Here is a 24,487-nt window from a genome sequence, read left to right as displayed (position 1 = left end):
CAGTAATTCCATTCAAAAGGTAAAACTTATATTTTATATTAATTCGTTACATACAGACTGATATATTTCAAATGTTTATTTCTTTTAGTGTTGATGATTATTACTGACAACTAATGAAAACTTCAAATTTAGTAAGTGAGAAAATTAGAAAATTGTGAAAAGGTTAAATATTGAAGACCACACACTAATCAGCTAATTAACTCAAAACACCTGCAAACGCTCTTAATTTGACCTTTGACACTTTGCACAAGAGGGCAAGACACAAGCGTCATTGCTAAAGAAGCTGTTGGTGCACAGAGCTCTGTGTTCAAACACATTCATAGAGGCGAAGGGGAAGCAAAAAAGGGGACCAGCAATCAGGATAACTGCATCCTAGAGAGGATTGTGAAACAAAACCCGTTCAAAAATGTGAGGAAGATTCACAGAGTGGACTGCAGCAGGAAACAGAGTTCAAGAACCACACACACACACACACACACACACACACAGGCAAACGAAAGACATGGATTTCAGCTGTTGCATTCCTGTTGTCAAGCCGAGACGGCACCAGAAGCATCTTGCCTGGCCTGGAGACAGACAGAACTGGACTGCTGCTCAGTGGTCCAAAGTTATGTTCTCTGATGAAAGTAAATTTAGCATTTCCTTTGGAAGTTAAAGACCCAGATTCTGGAGGAAAAGAGGAGGTCCAGTCATGGTTTGGGGTGCCATGTTGTCTGCTGGTCCACTGTGTTTTCTCTGAGGTCCAATGCAACCTTCTGTCAGGATGTTTAAGACACTTCATGATTCCAGCTGCTGACCAAATTTGTGGAGATGCAAATTGAATTTTCAAACACGACTTGCACCTGCACACCAAAGCACCAGAGCCTGGTTTAAGGATCCTGTTCTTACCTGGCAAGGAAACTCTCCTGACCGTAACTAAATAGAAAATCTGTGTTGTATTATGAAGAGGAAGATGTGATTTTCTGAGATACTGGATTTGGGGTTTTCCTTAGTTGTGAGTTATAATTATCAACATTAAAAGAAAAATCATTTTAAATATATCTGTGCATGTAACGAATAAATCTACTATACAAGTTTCACTTTTTGAATGGAATTACTGTCTTAAATCAACTGTTTTATGATATTATAATTTTTTGACCAGCACCTCTGTGTATACGTTTATAGATTTTTATTTTTTTTTTCTCACCATCTGAGGTTAGATCAGACCAAACATTTCTTGTTGCTTAGCTAGAATTACCTAAATTATTTCTGTTGGCTGTATGTCAGAACGATTGGCGAGAACATTTTTTTAGAAGTTTATTTGAAGATGCTTTAGATATTTTTTTTTTCTCCCTGCAGCACCAAGACATCCAGGACTGGCTTTGCCGAACCAGAGCCTTTGTGTGGCGAATGCAGCCATCCCAAAACGAAACGTGGTCATCCCAATTGGTTCCACGGCACCATTTTGGGTTACCATGACAACTAGACCTTTTTTGTTCCCTACTGCATCTCCTTGGTTCAACATCCCAGGTAAGGTGATCTCAGACAAATGTAACGCGTCTCATAGTAATGTGACTTTTACTTCTGCTCTTATCTGATCACTAAAGGTCAGGGTTTTTTTTTTTTTTAGAAATATATTATTTTTTGCTTACTTTTATAGAAATATATCAAAAATTATTAAATTTTTATTGCTTCTTGTAAGCATTGTAGCATAGCTAATCTGGCTAAACAGAAAAATAAGTTTTCAAATCAGGATTTATTTTGTAAAGCAGGAAATAAAACTACCCAAACAAGTCTGATTCTTTATGAATACCTGGTGAATACCACTGTTGGCATGACGACGGCTGAATTTTGGCCCTCTCTTGTTTGGCCCAGAATTGTTTTCATTAAACCACATTCAGTAAGAAAGTTCAACTGAAAAGCTAACTGGGTTTGGATCCGCAAAATCAGAGCAAACTAAAGTTAGTTCATCAGTCTGATTTGGGAAACTCATACAAATGGAAATTTTTTAAAATATTAACGTTTTATCTTTTATGGTTCTCTGCAGGTTGGGTTTGTATGATTCACTTTTTTCACTTTGTAATGTGATTTTTTTTTTTACTCCCAGCTTATTTTGAAAAGTCTTCAGTAAAAAGGATAAGGGTAAGAGGTTTTTTTCTGTTCACGAGATTTTCATGGTCTGCATTCTGTTACTCTATTGTTTTGCTCCATTTAATATTGTTCATTTTAAATGGATTTAAGAAGAAAATTAATCTGCAGTACTTCCTGTTCTTGTAGTTTTTTTTTTTCTTTGCATAATTATTTAACTTTTCTATCTTGATCTCTGTAGAAATGTATGTCGAAAAGTTTCATGGAACCAAAAATCATGTTGACGGGTTTGTCAAATGAAACCTACACGCACAAGGACGTAGCGGCGCTGGTGTGGAAATATTTTTATGAGCAGAATCTTCACGCGCTCTACTACAATGTGATGGTTTTACCGCTACAGAAGAGGGTAAAGAAATACTGTTACAGTGTCTGTAACTCTCCTGGCTCTTGAAAAATGGTTTTGATGTGACTCTCTTCTGATATTTTTCACCTCTAGGCGTTCGTGTACTTTCAGAGCTGGCGTTCTTGCGTCTCCTTTTTTACAGATCACTTCAGAAAGCCAAGTACCTTCAAAGGCTCCACTATCTACGCCTATTTGGTGCAAACTAATTTCCCCCTTCCAGATGACGAGGTATTAAAACTTAAAGGTCCCACAGATAATTTGATATACCACCCCAGTGGTTGGCACATTTCTGCTAATATTGGAACAAATATTTTGTTTAGCGCTTTTGCTATCTTTGACCACATTTATCACACTTAACTTCCCCTAAATAAAATTTCCAGATAAATTCTAAAGTATTTATTTACTTGGTTGTTTTGTAATCTTTCAGTTTAAGAAAGTTTGACATCTGTGAAGTTTTTATTCAGCTGTTAATTTTTCAAGTTTACGCTCTTATTTTGAAGTGGATGAAGACTTCCCTCCCCCCCATCATTTGTTTCTGCATGCAAGAAACAAAATAAAATACAGACACTGGATAACAAGATATAAACATAAATACAATATCTAAGGGAAAACATTTAAATTAAATTATAATGTCAAAATTAAATTGATGCTCTTTCAAAGGCAGATTTAATTTGAAAACAAGTTAGCACTTTAGCATTAGCTTCTGCCAAATACCACATTGGTTTAATGCTTTTGTGCTGGTGGTTTCAACTTTTCACAATTTAGCACAGACCAGTTTTTGTAAGCACCATATTCCAAGTATTTACAATGGCAAGTCTTTTAGTTTTAAAGTAGTGGCTTTTATTTTGGACACAATTATAATCACACTTCTAGTCATTCCTGCTTTTTGTCCTGTTTATGTTTACTTTGCGTTCTTGCTATGTTTTTACAGGTGACCTTGTACAAAACGCTGATGAAATGGAGCAACACTGTGAGCCATTTTATCACCTTCTGTCATTAGTTTACGGTTCCAAATCAGCTACTTGTGGAAAACCAAGATGTTGCTTTGTTTTCCCAGCCTGTCCCAGAACCAGAGGGCTTGGAGGAGCGGCTGCTCTGCATCGAGGTTTCAGCGTTTGACAAGCATATCGTCATGATGGTCATGGATGAGGTGGCGAACATCGCTACGTTTACAAACTTCCTGCCGCTTGCTGACCGGGTACGACATTGTCTGATCTGAGTTTTACTTCAAAGTTGCAATAATACAGGAAAAAAGTCACGACAAGACAGGGAAGAAAGTCACAATAATACAGGAACAGTCATAATATTACAGTAAATTCAGAATAAAAACAGAATTTATGAGAATGAAGTAAAGATTTTGTGAAAAAAGTCAAATTAAGGAAGTACTTTCACGAAGAAAGTGCTTTGATCATTTTTACACTAAAAACATAAACTGCAAACCTATTATGGTCATCCTTCATTTATTAATTTTCTTTGTCCATGATTATCTGTTAATAGATTTATATTGAGATGACAACATCCAGCGGAGTAACAAAGGTGGTGGAGAACATGCTGCTGCCAAAACTGTGTGAAAAATGTTACTATTGGTAAGTTCAGGAGCTTCACTTATAGCAGTCAAGTCTTAGATCAAACCTCTCTTCCTGAAAGTAGTTTCTCTTTGTCATTATGCAGGAAGCAAGTTGGACCCATTGAACCGTAAGTATTTAATTTCCTGTAATTTAGACCAAGGTTAATAAACTATTTGGATGTTTAGGCTCTGGAGTTATTTTTAGTATCTTTCTCTTGACTGAAAATATTAAGAAAATTCCCCAAGGAAAGCCATAGCTTTATGTGAAGTTAATCAGACTCCATAGAGGTGATTTTAAAGTGTAACTGGAATTATTATTATTTTTATTCCAAAGTGGGTGGAGCCAAGAAACACTGAGGGGCGTGGCCAATTGTGGAGTTAAGGAGAACAGTCAGGGCCAGCGAAACACTGTTGCCCCCTTAACGACTGTCACAATACTTAGCAAATTTTTTGGAGCCCTCTAGCAACATTTTTTTTTTTTTTTTCTAAAACCAACTAGTGACAAAGATGGCAGCACTGAGACAATTTTATGTAAAATATTGCATAAAATTGTCAAGTCAAAATTTGCATGAAAATGTCAAAGGTTTTGTGCAAACAGATAGTTCCCCTAAAGCTGCAGTATTTAATTTATGTTAAAACATTTTTTTCATGTTTCAACCGTCACTATGATAGTTTAATCTGTCAGTCAGATATCTCGTTCTGTCTGCTACTCTTTTATCATAGCCTATCAAATAAATGCTAGATAAATGGTCACAATATTGGTATTTCCTGTGATTGTAAGTAGTTTCTCTGCTAGGACCACATGAGGATGATTGTTGGTGCTAAGACCCGCCTTCTGGCTCTGATTGGTTGTTTTTGGTCAGGATTTTTGCATTTCTTCAGACGGCACTAGCAGCTTTTTGCAGCTAATAAACTCATAAACAGTTTATCAGCAAAATAAACAATTGATTTAGGATTTGGTTACGAATTGAAACATTGAGATCCAACATTAAAATTCGATCAAATGCTGCATAAAACAATAAGTTGCAATGTTTTGATTACAGTCTGAAAAGTGATTGTATAATTTTTTTACATCTCAAACTATTGGATTATATTGTATATAAGCTGATGAAATGGAGCAACACTGTGAGCCATTTTATCACCTTCTGTCATTAGTTTACACCAAATCAGCTACTTGTGGAAAACCAAGATGTTGCTTTGTTTTCCCAGCCATCCCAGAACCAGAGGGCTTAGAGAGGCTGCTCTGCATCGAGGTTTCAGCGTTTGACAAGCATATCATCATGATGGTCATGGATCTGCTGAACCCACAGCAGGATCAGGTGATTACACTTCCTGCCGCTTGCTGACCGGGTCGACATTGTCTGATCTGAGTTTTACTTCAAAGTTGCAATAATACAGGAAAACAGTCACGACAAGACAGGGAAGAAAGATTCAACAATAATACAGGAACAGTCATAGTCTGGTCCAGTCAAAATTCAGAATAAAAACGGAGAATTTATGAAAATGGAAGAAAGATTTTAATGCGATTAAATCTCTGGTTCTTCAGTTCAAACTCCAACAAAGAAGCTCCACACAAAGTCAACAGGTGACTTTTTGTTTTTTATGAGTCAAGTTTCTTCTTCTCACTCCATTTCAAGCTAAATGTTTTTATTCATCTTATTTTATTTTGGTTTACTTAATAGCAGTCCCATGCTTGTATTATAGTGATTGTAGCTTGAGCTACAGTGCATCTAAATCAGACCTGGGCATTTTAAGGCCCGCGGGCCAGATATGGCCCGTTGGGCATGCCTGTCCGGCCCGCGTCCCCCCAGTCAAAACAAAACACCGTATTTTCGTGTGCATGCGACACAGCTGTCTTTTATTTTGAAAGGGCTTGACGCACCGTTTATGAATGCACGTACGTAAATGCTAACGCACAGCAACAGGTGATGCTAGCAGCCGAATACACGATCCCCACAAAATGTCATCTCACGGTAAAAAAAGAAAAGTTGATTCCGAATTCTGCATTTTTAACAAGGCATGGACAGCGAAATATTTCTTTATTGAAGTCAAAGGCAAGGCCGTGTGTTTAGTTTGTGGTGCGCAGGTGGCTGTGTTAAAGGAATATAATATCCACCGTCACTATGTGACCAAACAGAAGAGATACAAGAACTTTTCAGAGAAAGAGCGCGTCACTTAGTCGTCTGTACTCGTAGCCAAGTTGCAAGCTCAACAAACACTTTTTACAAAACGCCTGGCATCTAGAGGAGCTGCAGTCAAGGCAAGTTTTGTCATATCCCACAAGATTGCTAGGAAGAGCAAACCTTTCTCTGACGGAGAGTATATTAAGCAGTGCTAATATTTCCTGAGAATAAAGACGCTTTTGAGAACATCTCCCTCTCCGAGAAGGTTTGAGGACATCAAGCTGGTGCTGCAACTGAAGACAGCGTGAATGATTTTGAGTACCGTATTTTTCCCTGGCTTTGGATGAGAGCTGTGACATACGGGACACTGCCCAGCTGCTCATCTTCGCGCGGGATCAATGCAGAATTTAGCATCACGGAGGAGCTGGCAGGCATGCGGTCAATGAAAGGGACAACAACAGGGAGTGAACTCTTAGTAGAGGTAAATGCGTGTCTGGAAAGCTTGGGTCTGAACTGGGACAAACTGGTGGGCGTGACAACAGATGGGTGTCCAAATCTCACAGGAAAAAAAGTTGGTTTATTAAAGAGAATCCAGGACAAAGATACTTGAAGCTGTCTATTCCTTGTAGTATTTCAGTTTTGGTTCTTACAAGTTTTCAAGTCATTACAGTTTCATTTTGTAATTACATTTTGTAATGAGTTATTTTAATGTTACCTAAAGTGATATTAGTTTTGTGTGTGTACCTCTTTAAGTTTCTGCTGTATTTAAAGTACTTTGTGGTACTTGTTTTCCCATTCATTTGCATCTGATTGGAGGTGCTTTTTCCAACACTTAAAACCATTTATTGCTCATATATGCAGTTGATCAGTTGATTAATATAACACACACCATTTCAATTGTGGAGAGATTAAAAAGTTAAAAATAAATTCAGATGTGATATTTTTTTAAACTATTAATTTGATAGTATTAATTCTCACTTCAGCCAAACCACAAATTAATTTTTATTAATATTTACTGAATATTCTTCTTAACAAAAGAATATGATTTAAATATTTTATTACAACAAGAGGTATGAGAAAATGAATAATGAGTCAAGATTAAATTTGAGTCATTGCTGGATCGGCCCTCCAACATATTTCAGATTTTTCATGCGGCCCCCTGAAGAAATTAATTGCCCACCCCTGATCTAAATAGTGAAATGATAAAATTTTTTATTTTATTATTTCGAACAAATAAAAAGAAAGAAAATAATTTAGCATGCTCACTGACACACAATTTTATATTATTTTTATATTATTCATTGGTCAAAAAGCAGCAGGCAGAAGATGCTAGATCTTATAATTTCATGCTCCTCTGATACTCATGAACATTTAAATTTCCAAATAAACTCTTAAATTATTCCCACATTGAATGACACTTAAATCTCACATTCTCATCCTTAACTGTACAAATATTTATAAACATTTTTAATATCCTCAAAATCATTTTTGGTCTTTGAGACGCCCATCCTGCATAACATATTTCCCAATGATAGTTATTTAAAATAATACAACATAAACAGGGTGCTATTATTAATGTCTAAATGCAGTATTACTATATAATAAATATTTGGATGAATCCTTGTATTTACTGTATGTATATTTGTTATAAATATAATATACTTAGATATCTTTTTCTTTACTTTTTTTACCAATTGAGAGGTATAATATGGATTTCTTTTTTACATGGTTCAAAATAAAGCAGTAAACTAAACAATTAATAAAAACTAATATTTTTTAATATAAGTAAAACAGTTCTTTATAACTTTTTTTATGAAAAAAATGCTGTTTTGCATTCAGATATCTACATTGCATGTGACTTTAGACCAGGGGTGGGCAATCCTGGTTCTGGAGGGCCGGTGTCCTGCAACTCTTAGAGTCTCGCTGGTCCAACACGCCTGAATCCAAGAGCTGAATCACCTCCTCAGTGCAGTCAGGTTCTCCAGAGTTCTGCTAATGACCTCATTATTTGACTCGGGTGTGTTGAAGTAGAGCAGCGCTTCTCAATTCTGGTCCTCAGGCCCTCCTACCCTGCATCTTTTCGGTGTTTCCCCGCTGCTACACACCTGGATTGAATCTATGAGTGATTAACAGGTTCCGCAGTACTTGATGCCTGCAGAACAGGTAATGCAATCATTTGGATCAGCTGCGCTTAAATAGGGGCACATCTAAAACATGCAGAGCAGGGGGGGCCTGAGGACTGGAATTGAGAAGCACTGAAGTAGAGACGCATCTAAAAGTTGCAGGAGACCGGCTACCCAGGCCTGGAGTTGCCCACCTCTGCTTTAGACAGTTGAAGCTATCGCTAACTCATTACTAAAGCTAGCTAGCGTTTTTGCCTCTATCACAGGTAAGTCCAAATTTATTGCCAGTTGGCTGGATAAAGTTTGTGCATTTCTTTGGAGATATGGGTCTTAAATTGTATTCATAATGATCTTAAAAAGTCTTAAATTTGAGTTAGAAAAGCCTGCATGTGCCTTGATCGATTTCAGCCTCGTGAATTTTAAATAACATGAAAAATATTTTCTCAGTTGCTCACTGTTGTTAATCCTAACATATCTTTATCAAAACAGAGTCCCGAAAAGAGAAGTGAGGAGCAGAGCTCAGACGAGACGCCTTCTGCTAAAAACAAGCGCTCACCATCTTCATCACCTTCACCCATATCTAAAAAAATTAGACTCTCACCCAAACCCTCTTCTTATTCAGATTCAGAGACTGAGGGAGTTCTTTCATCATCTTCAGGTGTCGGGATGTTACTGAAAAACGAGAGTTCAATGGTCAAATCTGACTGTAAGGAGGGAAAAGCAGCTGAGTTCGAACCAGAGACCTCACCAGATGGCGAGAACTTGGATTTAACCAACCAAAACCAGAGTCCAGAGTCAGATTCTGCAGATAAAACACTCGTGGAGATGACCAAAGAGCAGACACAAAAAGATGAAAATGGCAAAAGAATAGAGGACAGGGTAGATAAAAGTTATGAAGAAACAGATAAAGAATCTGAGATCAACCATGATGTTGATCAGAAAGGCATTGAGGGCAAAGAGATGAACACAGCTGTTCATGGTAAGGAGAGCGCCACTAATGACCTTGAAGCTTCTGAGAAAGACAAACATCAGCAGGTTGAAGATGCAGGTTTGACTGTAAAACCAAACAAGATAACCAGCGTTTCTGTGTCTGAAGAGGGAGAAAATTCACCAGATAAACAATCCGAGACTCAACCAAAGTATAGCAGTGGAGAGGCAGAGGCTGGGAAAGAAGGTAAAGACTCTGGCGAACCGGTTGAGGATCAATCTGTCACTAAAACCTCAGCTAGAAGATCAACTAAACGTTTAAAACAAGATAAAGTAGACATTAATGAGCCAACTATCCCAACAAGATCTACCAGAGGAAAGAAAATGACTCCAGATGAAGGAAAAGAAGACAAAACTCCAACAAGAAGAAGGAAAGATGCCCAAGATTCACAGGAAAAAAACAAAAATGAAGAAATGTCTTCTGGAGATGTTTCACCGGCAACCTGTGAACAGAAACCATCATCAGAAATCTCAGACAACGTCACAGAGACTGAAGACCAGGAACAAGAGGCCACAACCACCAGGAGGCGCAATCGAGCCAAGAACACTGCGGGGACGACTCCTGGTGAGACAGACGGATTTCCATCTCTTACACTGACACCAGAACAGCAAAACACAAGAAAAGCCGACTAATTTATCGTCTGTTTCAGTGAGGAAGTCTGAATCTCCTGGTGGGCAGACTCCGAAAGAATGTGAAGAGGACAGAAAAGAAGAAGCTAAAGGTGAAAAAAGAGAGAAAATATTTACCATCTGCTTCAATAAATGTTAGAGAGGTAGTTAGTGCTTTAGCTGCTGAACAGTAAAAAATCCATAAACACTTCATTACCACCAACGTGGTTGCTGTAACTAGATTGGATAGCGCCTATTAGCCGCTTTTAACACTTTTCAACTACGTCACTTAATCATTGGAGGCGCCATGACGGATGTCGGAAATATTGAACGTAACGACTGAAATTGTTTTCCCAAGTTGTTTTTGTCAGTTTATTCGTGGCGTCGTCTTGTTCGAGTCAACCCAATTTGTCGGTGAAGGTAACACACCTGGTTGGGGCTCGTAGACGGGAGTATTTACAGAAGTTTGAAACGGCTAGCTTAGAAACCGACCCGTACCTTCTCCCTCCTGACCGACTGCCTGAACTCACACCACACGATTTATGTCAGTGTGTTATAAACGGCGTTTCCTTTTACACCGGAGCAGCCTTAAAAACGAACAAAAGACGAGATGCTAACCAGTTTTTTTTCCATACATGGTAGGCTACACCACGGGGCGGCATTGTCTCCATGGTTCCCAATGGTTAGACAAGTACCTTCTCTGTAATGCGATATTTGATGTCTTTCTAATCATACTTACTTATAAAGTTTATGAACGTTAATTTTCTTACTTTGTAAAAAGTGTTCGCTGCAAATACGTGATTACATCGAGGGCTCACAGTCATTTTGATAAACGGCTGCTTGTCATAAGTTTGGTTTCGCAGACTGCCACGTCCATTACCATGGCAACCAGCTGACAACGGCTGAGATAGCCTACTTAGCTGAGATTATGTTCAAAAAAGAACGCAAACAATTTCCACACAAACAGAACTATTTTCTAATTGTTAAGTTAGCGAACGGGCACCAGCAGAAACATAATTATGCTGCGGTGCTCAGAACAACCTTTTTTTTTTTTTTTTTTTTTTTTTTTTTAATGGTTCCAGCGCTATTATTATGTTAATCAGTCCTTCCTTTTCAGTCCCTAGTAAACGGAAGATGGAGATTTCCGGACCTGAATCAAAGAAATCTTGTGTCGACACAAACGTCAAACTTCCTCCGTACAATCCTAATGAACCTTTAGGTGAGATACGCACAATCTATTACAATTGTTAATTAAGATCTGGAACCAGGAAATGGTTGACATGGGCAAAATATTTCTTTATAAGTGAAATAATCTGAATTATTTACTTAAAACAAGCTCCTAAATGTTGCTGAAAAGTTATTAGTAAGTTGTTTTTTTTTTTCTTATTTCAAGTTAATTCCACTATAAACTAGACCAAAAATACCTGGTAAGATTTTGTTTTTGCAGTGTTGTAGTTAACCTTGTCACTACGTAGTTTTGATTTCAGGTATAAACTGAACACATAGCACAATGTATTATATGTAATCAATGCAGTTTCACTGTGTTCAGTGTAGAAATCTCAAGTCACTGCTTTAGTGCAATATTTGATCATCTGTAGTATTCAATTAAAAAATACTTTATTAATCCCAAAGAAAAATTAAATGGTATTGTAATTCATATTAATTCAAATTCTTCAGAGTTATTGTAGATATAGAAATATCAGACTGTTATGAATTCAATTTTTTTCATATAGACTATTTGGATGCACTTGATTTGCCTTTATGCCCTCACCTGACATATGAATGCATTTCATTAATTCTAGAGGGAAATTCACAATATGAAGATACTATAGTATCTGCTTCATGTTTTCCTAATATGCTGCATATTTGTTGCCATTTGTTTTTACTAACTGTACATTGTGCTTTATTTCCATGTCTTTACTTTACAAGCAACATTAAAACAGTGAGGAAATAAATAACAAAACATTTCTTTTTAGTATCACTAGAGACGGTAGAGAATCCAAAAATCATACTCGAGTAAGAGTAGCACTACTTCAACATAGTTTTACTCAAGTAATGGGAAAAAGTAACCAGCCAAAAAATTACTCTAGTAAAAATGTTTACTCAAATACTGAGTAACTGATCAAATGATCATTTAATATTTAAACATTACATAATCAAATGAACCAAAATATAAAGTAATTTGGGTATTTTCAGGACCAAAATGACAATAATTTATGTAATAGAAAAATAACAAAAGGATTTTTTTCCAAGTCAGTTTCTTTCAATAAAAACTTATAAAACTTTAATAAAAACTACAGGTGTGAGCCTGGTAAATTTTTGGTTAAAACATGTTTGTTTTTCATTCAGTGGGTAGAAAATCCTGAAATTTTACTCAAGTAAGAGTAGAAATACTTCATTATGAAATTATTCAAGTTAAAATAAAGAATACAGAGTAGTAAATGTACTCCTTAAAGTTTTTATTTTTTCAAAAAGGTTTCTTAAATGTAACTATATCTAGTTCCTACCCAACTCTGGGTACAGACTTGGCAACACCAGAGGTTCTCATACCGTGCCGTGAGTCCATGACTTGGTGTTAAAGTAGTTGTACCTTTAATGTCCAGATTTCATAATAAAAGTTCTGTTTACCTCACTAATGATCCGACACTGTGAAGTTTGATTAATTACTTGTTGTTCACACATTTTTCTTGTCTGTTCTTCTCTTCAGGGAAGGAGTTTGTGAGCCGTAAGTGGGGGTATTTCTGTAACTTGTGTTCTGTTTCCTACCTGAAGGAGGACCAGCACTGCAAAACCCAAACCCACTACAACAACCTGCAGGTTCACATAAATACACATTAGAAACCGATCCACTGTTGCATCTTTGTGGCTCCTGCTTGGTTTTTATGTTTGTTTTTCTTTCACTTCTCAGAGATATTACCAGAAGCGGGAGAAGCTGAAGCCTTCAAGAATAGTGAACCAAAGTTGAGGGACATCTTCCTGTTGATCAGCTTGTTGGTTTTTGATGAAGAATGTGAAGTTGCTACTTTTGATGCTGTTATTACTTGAATATACATTTTGTCTACATTTCTCAGATTTTCACTGAAACATCACTTTTTTGTATTTTTAATGATTGTCAGAGTTAATCTATGCAGTAATTTTCAAATTGGTTAAATGTAGCTAACAGAAGCATTTTTTGTATAATCAGTTGGTCACAATGTGAAGTAATTGTGAAGCATTGCTCTGGATTATCTAAATGTTACTTTGAAGTAAAATGACTTTTCTGACATGATTACCATTTTGGTAAGAAAATGATGTTTGTAGATTTGTTTTCCCCTTTTTCTTTTGTCATAATGAAAAATTTCAAGTTAAATCCAGAGTTCTTTAAGTAAAATATAATTTTACACTAAAACTCAATGTGTGTGAAGCCTACTTTTGTATTATGTTTTACTTCAGCTATTTTGATGGTGTTTTGTCTCTAATGATGGATGCTAGGATGCTACCCGTGATCCATTTAGATTTTGTCCTTAAGCTAAAATACTAATTCACACCATTTTCGTCTTCTCTCTTATTAAAATATATATAAGTAAATCTCTTGTTTTGATCACCGGTTCTGCTAACGGGTAAATTCGCTTGAACGTCTGAATTGTAAACAGTTACGCTCTTATTTTGAAATTCAGCACTTAAACCGGATATGGCTAAATACAGTCGCCATCTTTAAACTGGCTCACCTGCTAACAGTTGATAGTTTATGTAAAAAAAAAAAGAAGTGACAAACTGGTTAATTTTGTATAAGTAAGCTGAAAGAAAACCAGCTAAAGGTATGTAGCAATTCACTGTGAAAGATAAACGTGTAATAAAACTTAATTTCGTCGCCATTTGCTTAGTTGTTGTCTCGTTAGCATAATGGCTAACAAACGGTTTTACCCCCGCGCTAACGTTATTAAAAAATGCTGTTTTATAATGTTTTCTCGACCCGAGTATGCTCGCATGTCTAACTTTAGCATTGTTAAAACACCTTAATTAAGAATGTAGTCCTAGCTTCATGATTTTTGTGTAAATGTCAGATATCTCATTAGCATAATTTAGTTACCATTGGTTTTTCGGCGGGGGGGTTTAGTTACCATTGTGGTCGTCAAGTTAACGTGTAGTTGTGATTTATGCTAACCTATAAACAAATACTTTTTAATCTTTCCAACTCTGTTAATTAGAATTTAATCAAAAAACTAGCAAGCTAATTTGTTTGGGCAACTCGAAAAGTAAACTGGTAATTTTATAGATTACTTGCACACAAAACCAGTGTTGCCAAACATGGGGCACCCGATTGTATGGTAATTAAATAATTAGCCAACATTTACTGCAGAAATAAATGGTTTCTTGTTCTATAAACATGCAATCAGTGAGGTGGTGACAGTAGCGAATTATATAATCTGGTAAATAGTTCTTATGATAAAATGTGGTTAAACCAACAAATTGTTGCAAGTTTACAGATTTAAATTTTCTTGGTAGAAAAACCTTTAACGTTATTCAGTTTCATAATTAAAGCAGTTTCTTATAGCTCTCACATCTATTCATTTACAGAGCAATAACTGTATTTGAAGAACGATAAACAATTAAATTGTTTATTTATTATTTATTTAAATTTAGCATTTTCTGGATATATTTTCTATAACTAATACTTTTTGTGCATCACTTCACTACTAGTACATAAAGGGCATTTTTGATAGTTTGTTGCATATTCTGACATCCTGAGGAACAGAAACTTCCATTTAATGTCTGTCTTTACCCTTCTAGAACCGTGGCTGCTGGACCATTTGCTACAAGGAAGATTTGGTCATTTGTTTCCTGTCTGGTAGCTTTGCACAACTGCTGTGGACAGCAAGGCTATCAGTTTAACACCAAACATTGTAACAATGCTACACTATGACACAATAATGTTTTCATTTCTACTTCTCTAACCATCAGCCTTCATTCCTTTTCTGATATTTATAACATCTACACTGGCAAGCACAGATTTGAAATCTTTAAAAGTAGAAACACTTGTTTCTAAAACATCAAAAAAGATGCTTTCTTCTTCAAATTGCTCTTCTTCTCAAGGACCTTCAGACTTTGATATGGATGAATCTGGTTCTTCCACAATAAATTTATCACGTTTTATAGATGAAACTATAAGGATAAGTGATATTAGAGTCGATATCAGCAGGAAACAAGACAACAATGACAAAGCTGGGACAGAGCAACCCTATCCTTACCCCGATAGCCCAGAGAATAATCTAGAACTGGCCATCAAGATCCTCCAACGGTTTGGGCTTGAAAAAGAAGATTTGGAAAGTCTTCTCTCCTACCCTGAAGACCAGATCACTGTAACAAATCTGCCTGTCATCTTGGAGCAAATCTGCATTACGAAGAAAAAGAAAACAACTGATTGTTCAAACTTTCTACAAGTCACAAGTACAACTGGATTTGACCATTTTAGTTGTTCAGAAGGTGAACAGATTCACAGAGTCGATCAAAATTTTGGGTTTAATGGAGTTTTGGAAGAAACTAGTAAAAGAAGGAGCTCAGCAGAGGTGAAAAACTGGGATTCAGATGATCAGAAAAGCTCTTCCAACAGTTCTGGCTCAGTCAGGACCTTTGTGGACCATCCAGCCAATAATTGGAATAACCTGCAGACCCAACCAAGTCAGAGTTTACAGTCCATTCTCTCTTTGTTTCCTCTGGTGACGCAAGAAACCGATAGACATTCTGCCAACTCTGAAGGATCTGAACCAAAATCCAACTGGAGTTCAACACCTGAAATGAAACAAATTGCTGAAATTAAGCAATTTGTTTCAATACCTGGAGACAGAGACCCTGGCCAAGCCATTAATGACAACATGTGCAACAATGAGAGTAAAGCTAATGGACAAATTACAATTGTTGTTGAAACGAAGAAGAATCAAAAATCAAACCAGAAGTACGAGAAAACACAAAGTTACTCTGATTTAAATCCGGCTCCTCCTCCATCCATGAGGCCAACTTGTCCGCCTGAGGCAGCTTCCACCCAGTGGCTGCTGCCGCCTTCAGGCAGAGCGTTCCTACCTGATCCAACTGGTTTCAATGGTCTGCCTCCACGAGCCATGATGGAGGATTACACTGCTGCCATGCCAAGGTCGTTCCCACACACCTGTTCTCTCTGCAGCATAGTGTGTGTTAATATTAAGGTGAGTTTGGGACTTTTCTTCTGATCCCTCCATTAACAAGTTAATTAAAAGTTAAAACCTTTTCAATTGTAGAATTCACTTTTACTCTAGCTAGCGCTGAAATGATTAATCAAATATTAAATTAATCAATTTAGTATTTTATTAATTAACTGGAGTATACAGTTAAAAAAAGCGAATTTGTTGAAAGAACATGTATTCAGAGCTGTAATTTAGCATAAACTACAAACTAGATTCAATTTGCATTTAAGATAAGAACACCTTTCGATTGTCCATGCTTTTACATTGACATCGAAATGTAAATGGTATTTTTTTATATTCATCCAGTTCAAATTCACTAAACGAAGTAATAAAATAATTATTTAATTATTTGTGTATTTTTAATGTTGAATGTTAAATGAAAATCTGAAGAATGTGACAACTTATCAGAATAATCAATTAATACTTAAATTATTAGTTACAGCCCTAATTGTAGCACAGCAACATTTTTGCTAAAATAGTATAAATAATTGTCATATTTCATGTAGAAATATTTAAATTAAATTTTTTGTAGAAACTTATAACAAGGTTTCACAAAAATTAAAAGGAGAACTAGTAGGATTCCCCACCCCCCACAATTTCTTGTTAAAGGAAATTATAACCATGAATATTATTCTGTTATTTATCATCGTAAAATTTTATTCTAATGAAAATAAATTCCAATTAATGCACCACAAAACTGTTAGATTAAAAATAAAAATCATACTATTTTCTCCAGTTTTGGTTTCATAAAGACATCAATAAATATTCAATTCAAAACTATAATTAAATGTAGTTACTATGTGAAATTTAATGACATAAGTCATACTGTTTTATGTCATTGGTGTCCTGAAGAATTACTTAGATACAGCAGATATGCTGGCTTATGTCTGTTTGTTGACGTAAAACTTAAATATGTTGAAAAGAAAAATTCCCGGAAGAAATTGGTTAAATGTTCAAAATGAACAACCTTCATAAAGAAACGATGCTCCTTCTGGCTGCACTGATTAAAAATGTTTTTTCGTTGAGTTTCCTGTTACACTTCCTGCTCTTCCTGCCAGAACTGGATCGTCCACCAGAATATCAACTTCCATATCAAGGCCTGCATTCTCTTCCGCAAAACGTCAGTGTCCCTTTTTTAAAAACTCAATTTAATATTTGTTCTCTGTGATTTATGGATGTCTATCTTTTTATTGAGTTATCAAGCATATTTTTTAAGATTTTTGGTGTTACTTCAATAGAAACTCCTAATTCAACATTCTTTTTTTTCCCTTTTCTTTTCTTAACATTTTGCCCTACCAAGAGAAAAAACTAATTCTGACTTTTTATTGTAGAAAATCTGTTAAAAAATTGGGATTTTTTTCCATTTTTCTGTTTTTCTACAGATACCCAACCTGGGATTGTACAGTACCACTGTTTGAGAGGCAAGTCAAATAAAAATTCTTAGTCTCCATTTTGAAAAAGTATCTTTTTAGGTTATTTTCAACCTGTTAAATTATGTTTTTATTTTATTTTATTTTCGTAGTTTTCCTGATAAAGACTCCTCCACCTCTGCTCAGACATTCCAGCGTTATGATCACAGAGTTGGGTCCGAGAGCCGGTCCAGATCCAGATCCAGATCCAGATCCATCGGTCCATACAGACTGGAGAATAAATGTTACAGATCCAGGAGCAGTTCCTGCTCTCCAGGTCCTCATTTCCACGATGCTTGGATGGATAGAAGCAAACCAGAGCAACGGGAGGATCCAAACACTCACAGGTCGGTGAGATACGAGAAAAATGGAGTGAAATTCTCATCGGTAATACTGGAAAATTTTATGAGGAAATTTAAAGATGGCTTATTATGCTTCCTTGAAGACATTAGGATAATTCTATGGTCTATTTACGTTCATTACATTTTTTGCACAAAATAATTCTTAGGTAATGATATTTCTGTCTGGTCTGTTCTGTTTTATGGCCTCTGTCACTTTAAATCCAAATAAGGTGCTGCTGGCCAGTTCTGTTTGGGTTGCTAGGTGATGAGTCTGGGCCTGGCATCTGTTGCTAGGTAACGGGGCAGTGCCTGCTGATTTGTTACATTCCAGAAGTTTTTGAAAGGGCTCATTTTCCAGACAGCACAAAAAGCATTAACTTATGCTGAAAAGTAAATTTTTAAAAAAGTTTTTAGAATCAGTAGAAACCCAAAATGGAAGCACAAACACAAAAAAAATATCAATGTGAATTTTGCATAATAGATCCATTTTAAAGCTTTCTTGATGTCAGAAAAACTGCTGATAATTTACAATTTTTAAAGTCTTCTACCTGATTTTGGTTTCCTGCAGATCTCTCTCACCACCTTCGACGTCGCATGACCGTTCGGATTCGAGGAGCCGTCGGAGGCGATCTTCATCCGGGAGGAGGAGCAAGAAGAAAAAGTCTTCATCCGACCGGAGACACAGGAGATCAACAAGGCCATCCAGTAAACGGCTGAGGTCGAGCAGAATACAGCAGCTGACCAAAAAGCTGCTGAGAACATCAGGTTGGAGTAGCAGAACAGCTTCTGTCCGTATTATTATGAAAAGAGATCCACCACAATGATGAGCCTCTGAAACAAACGTTTTCTCTACTGCAGCTGTCCGGTCGCTTATGAAGAAACCGAAACTCAAAACTGTGGTCAGAACTCTGGTTCCCATCATCTTGGCTGAACTCAAGAACCTGAAATCCTCCTCTTCATCCTCTTCTTCTCATTCATCAAACAAGAAATTGGATTCAAATTTTTCCAAAGTGAAATCTGACCTTCAGATCGGTGAACCTGGTTCTTCCAGAAAACCTCAAGTTAGTGCTAAGATGCTTTTTAAACTCAATTTATTCAAATAAACAATTTGTTTTAGTCTTGTCTAAATTTATGCATTTTTCTGAATGTGTAAATCCCACATCTTACGATAATAACAGTAATAATACTTTTTAATTATTTCTTTCAGTCATTTTTAAACATTTTCCATACAAAATTAAGAAAAAAACACAAAAAAATAAATGCGTACACCGTAGACGAAATGGATAAACAATTTTATAAATTCACAGTTTTATTCTACTGCAGATTTAAAACATTTAGAGATTGATGGGAAAACTGTTGTAGTAATTAAATTGTTCATACTTTTTTAGTTATTGTACTGATTTTATTTTACACGTCATACAGACAATAAAATTGACTAATTCTGATTTTGTAAAACAATTGACAGCCAAAGAACCAAGCGGAGAGAAATTCTTACTTTAGTTGTTAATTTTTAACAATTTATTTCCAGAAACTAAAGCTCTGCACATTGTTACAGCTACCAGATAGGAGTATTTTTTTAAAAGGTTTTACTTGAATTGTTTTCCTCTAATTTTTGCTCCAAATGATCACAAAAATTATGTAATCATCAAAAACATTCTGCTTTTCAGGTGGACTAATACATATAAATAAAAGTAAATGTAATGTTTTTGTGTATTTTAGCAAATCTGTTTTTAAAGCCCAGACATTTTTTTTACAACCTGATCATCGTTCTTTAAGTTAATGAACATTAGTTTTGCTCTTTTTACTCTTAAATGCCTTTAATCTGTGTGTTTAAAAACCAGGACGATGTACCAAAAGTGAAAAGGATGAAGAGCCTCAATATTCAAGGAACATCAGCCACTGTGGTTAAAGAAAAGGAGAAGCAGTTTGTATTTAATTATATTCACACCTACATCTTTACATCAGTATGTTAAAATTTAATGTTTATTTTTATAGAATATACTTCCTAGAAAATGTTTTCCTACTAAAAGAAAGCAGAAAATGGCTTTTCAACAGTAAATTGTAATTTTTCTAGTGTCTAATCTTAAGAGGAAATATAGATTTTTCATTAAAGTAAAATATAAATATCATGTACTGTCTGAAATTGAGGTATACCAGCAGCAAAGTAACAAGAAGAAAAAAAGAATTAGATGACTTTATGGCAAACACAAGAAAAAACATTGATATTATTAACAAAAACAGATCCAGATTAAAGAAATGTGCAACTGCATTTTTTTAAGATTTTGATTCAAAGTGATGATTTTAAAAATATTCAAAATGTGAGTGAATATTTGTGCAAAAAAATAAATCAAAATACTATTTACAAGAAATGTTAAAATTGTCTAAGTTATAGCAGAAATATGAACGTTTTCATATTTCCCCTCTATCAATAAAAGCTGATAGAGGGGTCTGAAAAGTTGCTGAATATAGTGACAAAGTTTTTAAGTTGCCAACAGTGCATCATCACAGGTGGCCACGCCTCTCAGCCTTTTGGCTCCGCCCACTTTGGGGGAATTTTTATGTTTTATGTTTTGCTTCCTCATAGTTAGTTAATTTGTAACTGCTTATTTATCAAAAAACAGATTAGCGCTAAATGTTTAAATATTACTCGGAGCAACAAACGATTATAAGCAGGAATTACTGCTATCAAGGAAAGTTTCTTTTACATTAATTAGACAATTTTAAAACGGACACGTTCAAACAGTAAAGCTTTTCTACCTTCAGCTCATTTTCTTGTCTTCTCAGATTTTCTGTGGAACCCAAAGTCTTCAGAAGACGACCAACCAAACCTGTGTCCAGCACTGATCTGGCTCTACATTCAACTAGACATAATGCATCTTTACCAAAAAGAAGGATGACAACAAGCAGACGCATCTCAAAAGCTAAAGCTTTGGTTTCCAAAGCAAGAATTATTCTAACCCAGCAGTTTGTCAGATCTCTAAAAGTAGGAACAGTTAAATTTAAGGTGAAAAAACAAGTTTCAAAGCTTCTGGGATCTACAAAGTTGATGTTTACAAAGAAGAAAGTGGCTGGTAGTGACTCCAAAAAAACACACAAAGAGTTTAAACAATCTCTAAAGGGACTGGAAGAGAAAACTACAGAAGAAATGATAAAAATAAGAATAGAACATCTACAGGAAGATGTGAGCAAAGAAGAAATGAAAGAAAATGAAGATGTTATGGAGGTAGAAAACCTGGAAACTCTTCAGACCAAAGAGTTTGAAGATGCTGAAACTCTGAAACATCTGGAAATAAGATCAGCAGATTGTGTGGAGGTTAAAACTACCACTACAGTCGAACTACAGAGGAGTTTATCCAGCGAACCAGCAGAGAGTTACGCATCAAGCTGCTCCGTTTTTGTACCAGAACCAGCTGATCCGCCTCAGACTGAACAGAATCTCCTCAAAGCTCCAACGTCTTCAGTTGGTTCATCATCAGAGTCGGAGTGAAAACCAGATTTCCTCCTCATGTCAGAGGACTGAGGCTGACGCTTTGGAAACAGAAAGTTCGCCTGATTTCAAGAAACAGCAAAAAGAAAAGAAGAGAAAATCAAAGAAAAAAGGTAAATTTAACAACACAAACCGATCAAAGAACTCCTGATGGTATTTTTCCTTTCTGGTATGTAAATCCTATAAAAGTCACTGTGTGTTTTTCGTTTCTTTTTCTGTGAATTTGTTGGTTTTGGCTCATCATGGGGTCTGCTAATAAAAGCACATTATGGTTTATTTGCCAACTTCATAAAGTATTTTTTTTTTCTTGTAATACGATTCATTTTATTTTTATAGGGCCAGTTCACAACATGTTGTCTCAATGCAGTTAACAGTTAAAAAAAAGTATTCAATCTCTTCTTGTTTCCATTCTAACTGGATCACAGTTATCAGACGATACAATCAAGTTCAGGTTATTATTCAAAGTCGTTTAAAATGTTTTCTGCCTAAGGAAACGCAGCTGATTGCATCGAGTCATTAACTTGGAGGATTCACAACAAACACAGACAGTTGTAACTTTAATCCCTCAAACTGAGCGTGCATGGATGATGGTGGAGAGGAAAACCTCTTTAACAAGAACAAATATGGCTTAAAAATAAAATCTGTTTTTTATTTTCTAATACCAAATTTCACTTCTGATTTGGAAAGATTTGTTTTGTCCCTCCAAACAGAAGTCACAAACAGAAAATATATTTTAAAAATGGCTTTTATTTCAAGGATTCCCTCTGGGAGTTGACCTGAATTCTGTGGGAGAGTTTATAGGTGTCTAAACTCACAAATATACACAAATAAAGATTTACACAAGACCCGGAACTCCGTCTGCTCTTAGTCGAACGAGAAGAGATTTTTAATGCACATCTGTGGATCTACAACATGACATACACATCGTCTCAGTAATCCAAAATCTCTTAACTTCTACTTCTGACATCAGGTTATTATAGAGTCCCAGCTCTACTGGTGTGTTGGGAAGTCTTGACCAATGGCGTTGCTCTCCTCCATTTGTGTAGTTCATCTGGCTCCATTTCACACTGGATGTGTATTGGAAGTTCCTTGGAAATGTTTAGACCCTTTTGACCTCACATCTGCTCCGTTTCAAAAGTCCCAAATAAGCCAATTTATCACAAAGTGTTGTTCTTATCTCATCTTAACAGTTTGCTTTCCAAGCCATATTCCTCCAACCTTGTGCTTCGTACACAAGCAAAGGAAAGAGTTTAGTTTGAATTGACCTTTAATGGCGCCAGATTTCCTACGGGAACAGCAACTCCATGAAAAGTATTTCCTCTCTTTAGTGATTGTTATTCCACATCTCTCCAAATCTGAATTCCTTCCTGACTTCTAGGTCAGATTGACCCAGTCTATTTGACACAATACATTTCTTTTAGGTTAAAACATATTTTAGTGCAAACCAACCAAATAACATAACTTTTAACTATTAATGTAATTATATTCCCCTACAATTCAAAGACAGAATAAATAAAAGTTGTAAAATACGTTTTACTTTCTCTAGGTGTTTAAACATCAAATGCATTGGTTAAAAAAAATTTTTAAATTTCTTTAAAATCTTGAAAATTTTCTGATTTTCTTGAAAATCAGAAAATTTGACTAATGGGTAAATTTGATGAACATCCTGCAGCAGCATCTCAAAGTAATCCGTCTGGAGGAACTCCAGCTACCAAAACGAGTCCTTCAGCTGCCGCCCTGACCTTCACAGAAAACCTGGTGAAAATGTCTGAGTGAAAAAAAAAAGGTAAAATAACAGAAAAGGTAAAATAATCTGTAGATTAATCTTACCTGACCTATGTAAGTCTTTGTTTTGACTCTCTTCTCCAGATTGTTTAAGGAGAACATTATGTCTCAGAAGGTGAGTTTTTATTAAACAGTTATAAACTGGCTCCCTAAAAACACATCTTGAAAATCTGCTTTCCAGAATTAAAACGTTTGCTCTAAACTGACCCAAACTATAAATATTTAGTTTAAATTGTAAGCTTGATACACTATTTAATTTGTCTTAGGATCAAATGTAAACCAAATTTTTGTCATGTTTCTGTCATTTACTGTGACTAAATCTAAATTATGTATTACAACGTTTTGGCTCCACATAAAGCCTAATCTATAGTTGAACAGGAAAATGTAAAATCTGTGTGAACATTTCTCTACTAATCTGTTTTTCTCAGCTGGTTTTCCTCGATGCGAAGGTGCTGCTCATAACTAACCTGCCCAGGTATTTCGACGGCTGCTACAGAGAGGATGACGTTGCTGATCTGCTGCGCCCGTTTGGCTTCATCTTTAAGGGGAGCAACATCTACGTTATTCCTGAAATGTGCATGGTGGGTAGCAGATACTTGAGATTTACCTTTCTCTCTTCTTAAGCAAGACATCACTGGAGGTAAAATCCTGAAAATCCCTCCCAGTAAGGCCTTAGAAACTCTGGCCCTTCGTGCAGTTTTCATTTGTTTTATGCATTTCCTGAACCATAATGGAGAAATATGAATAAAAACATGAAGAAAAGCAGCCGAGAGTTCAGGAAAAATTTCCAGTAAAGTTGCAAGAAGTGAAGATTTGCATATTTATATCTGCAGTGAGGAACAATAAGTCAGCAGAAATGTGATCTGAGGTCTGGTGCTGGTGGATACCTAACAAACCAGCACTCATAGGAGGGATTTAAAAACACTCTTTATATACATCTTTGTTTCAGTTTGGCTTTTATTCATTTCTGATCAGAAGGACCCACTCTGTACGTATCACATTATTTCTGACTTTGATACAGATTTTTATTTCAGAATAAGTGATGGCAGAATAAAATAACACATCTGTATCAACAGAAACTGATCTTCATCCGCAACGTCTCCCAGAGCGAAGCCGGCGCTCTGAGGGAAACTGATAAAAATCGGCTCTGTGAGACGATGCCTGGCTCTTCTCAACAAGGTGTTGAACTGCAGCACCTCACAGGGGGTGTGTGTGTATGAGTGTGTGTGTGAGGGTGTAGAAAGAAGGTGAAATATTCTTTTCTGTGTTTCAGGTGTTTGTTGAATTTAAAAGCAGACGAGAGGCGGACATGTTGGAAGTTTGGTACAGCCTGATGAAGCGCTCTCCAGCTCATCAAGTCTTCAGGATGAAAATACCTCAAAGCAACAG

At 36.0% G+C, this 24,487-nt stretch overlaps 3 protein-coding genes across 7 annotated transcripts in view; all 3 read left to right on the top strand.

Moving 5' to 3' along the window:
• Positions 1 to 4,212, top strand: part of LOC122820282 — a 39,835-nt gene extending 35,623 nt beyond the window's left edge. For all 3 annotated transcript variants that reach the window (XM_044097572.1, XM_044097571.1, XM_044097573.1), the window contains 8 exons: positions 1,339 to 1,509; positions 2,087 to 2,121; positions 2,309 to 2,473; positions 2,564 to 2,698; positions 3,402 to 3,440; positions 3,528 to 3,668; positions 3,968 to 4,056; positions 4,142 to 4,212. In XM_044097572.1, coding sequence (XP_043953507.1) covers positions 1,339 to 1,509; positions 2,087 to 2,121; positions 2,309 to 2,473; positions 2,564 to 2,698; positions 3,402 to 3,440; positions 3,528 to 3,668; positions 3,968 to 4,056; positions 4,142 to 4,169 — 803 coding nt within the window. In that variant the 3' untranslated portion in view covers positions 4,170 to 4,212. The remainder of the gene's footprint in view (positions 1 to 1,338; positions 1,510 to 2,086; positions 2,122 to 2,308; positions 2,474 to 2,563; positions 2,699 to 3,401; positions 3,441 to 3,527; positions 3,669 to 3,967; positions 4,057 to 4,141) is intronic.
• Positions 4,213 to 5,521: 1,309 nt separating this feature from the next.
• Positions 5,522 to 13,267, top strand: LOC122820281 (matrin-3-like). Of its 2 annotated transcripts, none has more exons than XM_044097570.1 (6): positions 5,522 to 5,622; positions 8,773 to 9,835; positions 9,921 to 9,992; positions 10,997 to 11,098; positions 12,587 to 12,696; positions 12,788 to 13,267. In XM_044097570.1, the coding sequence occupies exons 2-6, from the start codon at positions 8,950 to 8,952 to the stop codon at positions 12,842 to 12,844; spliced, it is 1,227 nt and encodes a 408-aa protein (XP_043953505.1). In that variant the 5' UTR covers positions 5,522 to 5,622; positions 8,773 to 8,949; the 3' UTR covers positions 12,845 to 13,267. The 2 variants fall into 2 exon arrangements, with proteins under 2 accessions (XP_043953505.1, XP_043953504.1); XM_044097569.1 differs by lacking the exon at positions 5,522 to 5,622 and adding an exon at positions 8,375 to 8,549.
• A 166-nt stretch (positions 13,268 to 13,433) lies between these two features.
• Positions 13,434 to 23,994, top strand: LOC122820280 (zinc finger protein 638-like). Of its 2 annotated transcripts, XR_006368759.1 has the most exons (10): positions 13,434 to 13,676; positions 14,650 to 16,058; positions 17,135 to 17,196; positions 17,459 to 17,497; positions 17,599 to 17,832; positions 18,395 to 18,591; positions 18,685 to 18,887; positions 19,668 to 19,750; positions 20,611 to 21,426; positions 23,527 to 23,994. XR_006368759.1 is itself a non-coding variant. In XM_044097568.1 (9 exons), the coding sequence occupies exons 2-9, from the start codon at positions 14,919 to 14,921 to the stop codon at positions 21,311 to 21,313; spliced, it is 2,661 nt and encodes an 886-aa protein (XP_043953503.1). In that variant the 5' UTR covers positions 13,434 to 13,676; positions 14,650 to 14,918; the 3' UTR covers positions 21,314 to 21,592. The 2 variants fall into 2 exon arrangements, 1 of the variants encoding a protein (XP_043953503.1); XM_044097568.1 differs by lacking the exon at positions 23,527 to 23,994 and having other exon boundaries at positions 20,611 to 21,592.
• The last annotated feature ends 493 nt before the right edge of the window (positions 23,995 to 24,487 follow it).

The sequence above is a fragment of the Gambusia affinis genome, linkage group LG18 (assembly GCF_019740435.1).
Source record: "Gambusia affinis linkage group LG18, SWU_Gaff_1.0, whole genome shotgun sequence".
NCBI lineage: Eukaryota > Metazoa > Chordata > Actinopteri > Cyprinodontiformes > Poeciliidae > Gambusia > Gambusia affinis.
This window is presented reverse-complemented; position numbering and strand designations above follow the sequence as displayed.

Bases quoted from the DNA above. Each gene is read 5' to 3' on its own strand.
- LOC122820281 (XM_044097570.1), top strand. From the start codon at position 8,950: ATGTTACTGAAAAACGAGAGTTCAATGGTCAAATCTGACTGTAAGGAG. The intron at 9,993-10,996 runs GTGAAAAAAGAG...CTTCCTTTTCAG, and splicing joins CAGAAAAGAAGAAGCTAAAG to TCCCTAGTAAACGGAAGATG. The intron at 11,099-12,586 runs GTGAGATACGCA...TCTTCTCTTCAG, and splicing joins CAATCCTAATGAACCTTTAG to GGAAGGAGTTTGTGAGCCGT.
- LOC122820280 (XM_044097568.1), top strand. From the start codon at position 14,919: ATGCTTTCTTCTTCAAATTGCTCTTCTTCTCAAGGACCTTCAGACTTT. The intron at 16,059-17,134 runs GTGAGTTTGGGA...TCTTCCTGCCAG, and splicing joins TAGTGTGTGTTAATATTAAG to AACTGGATCGTCCACCAGAA. The intron at 17,498-17,598 runs GCAAGTCAAATA...TTATTTTCGTAG, and splicing joins ACAGTACCACTGTTTGAGAG to TTTTCCTGATAAAGACTCCT.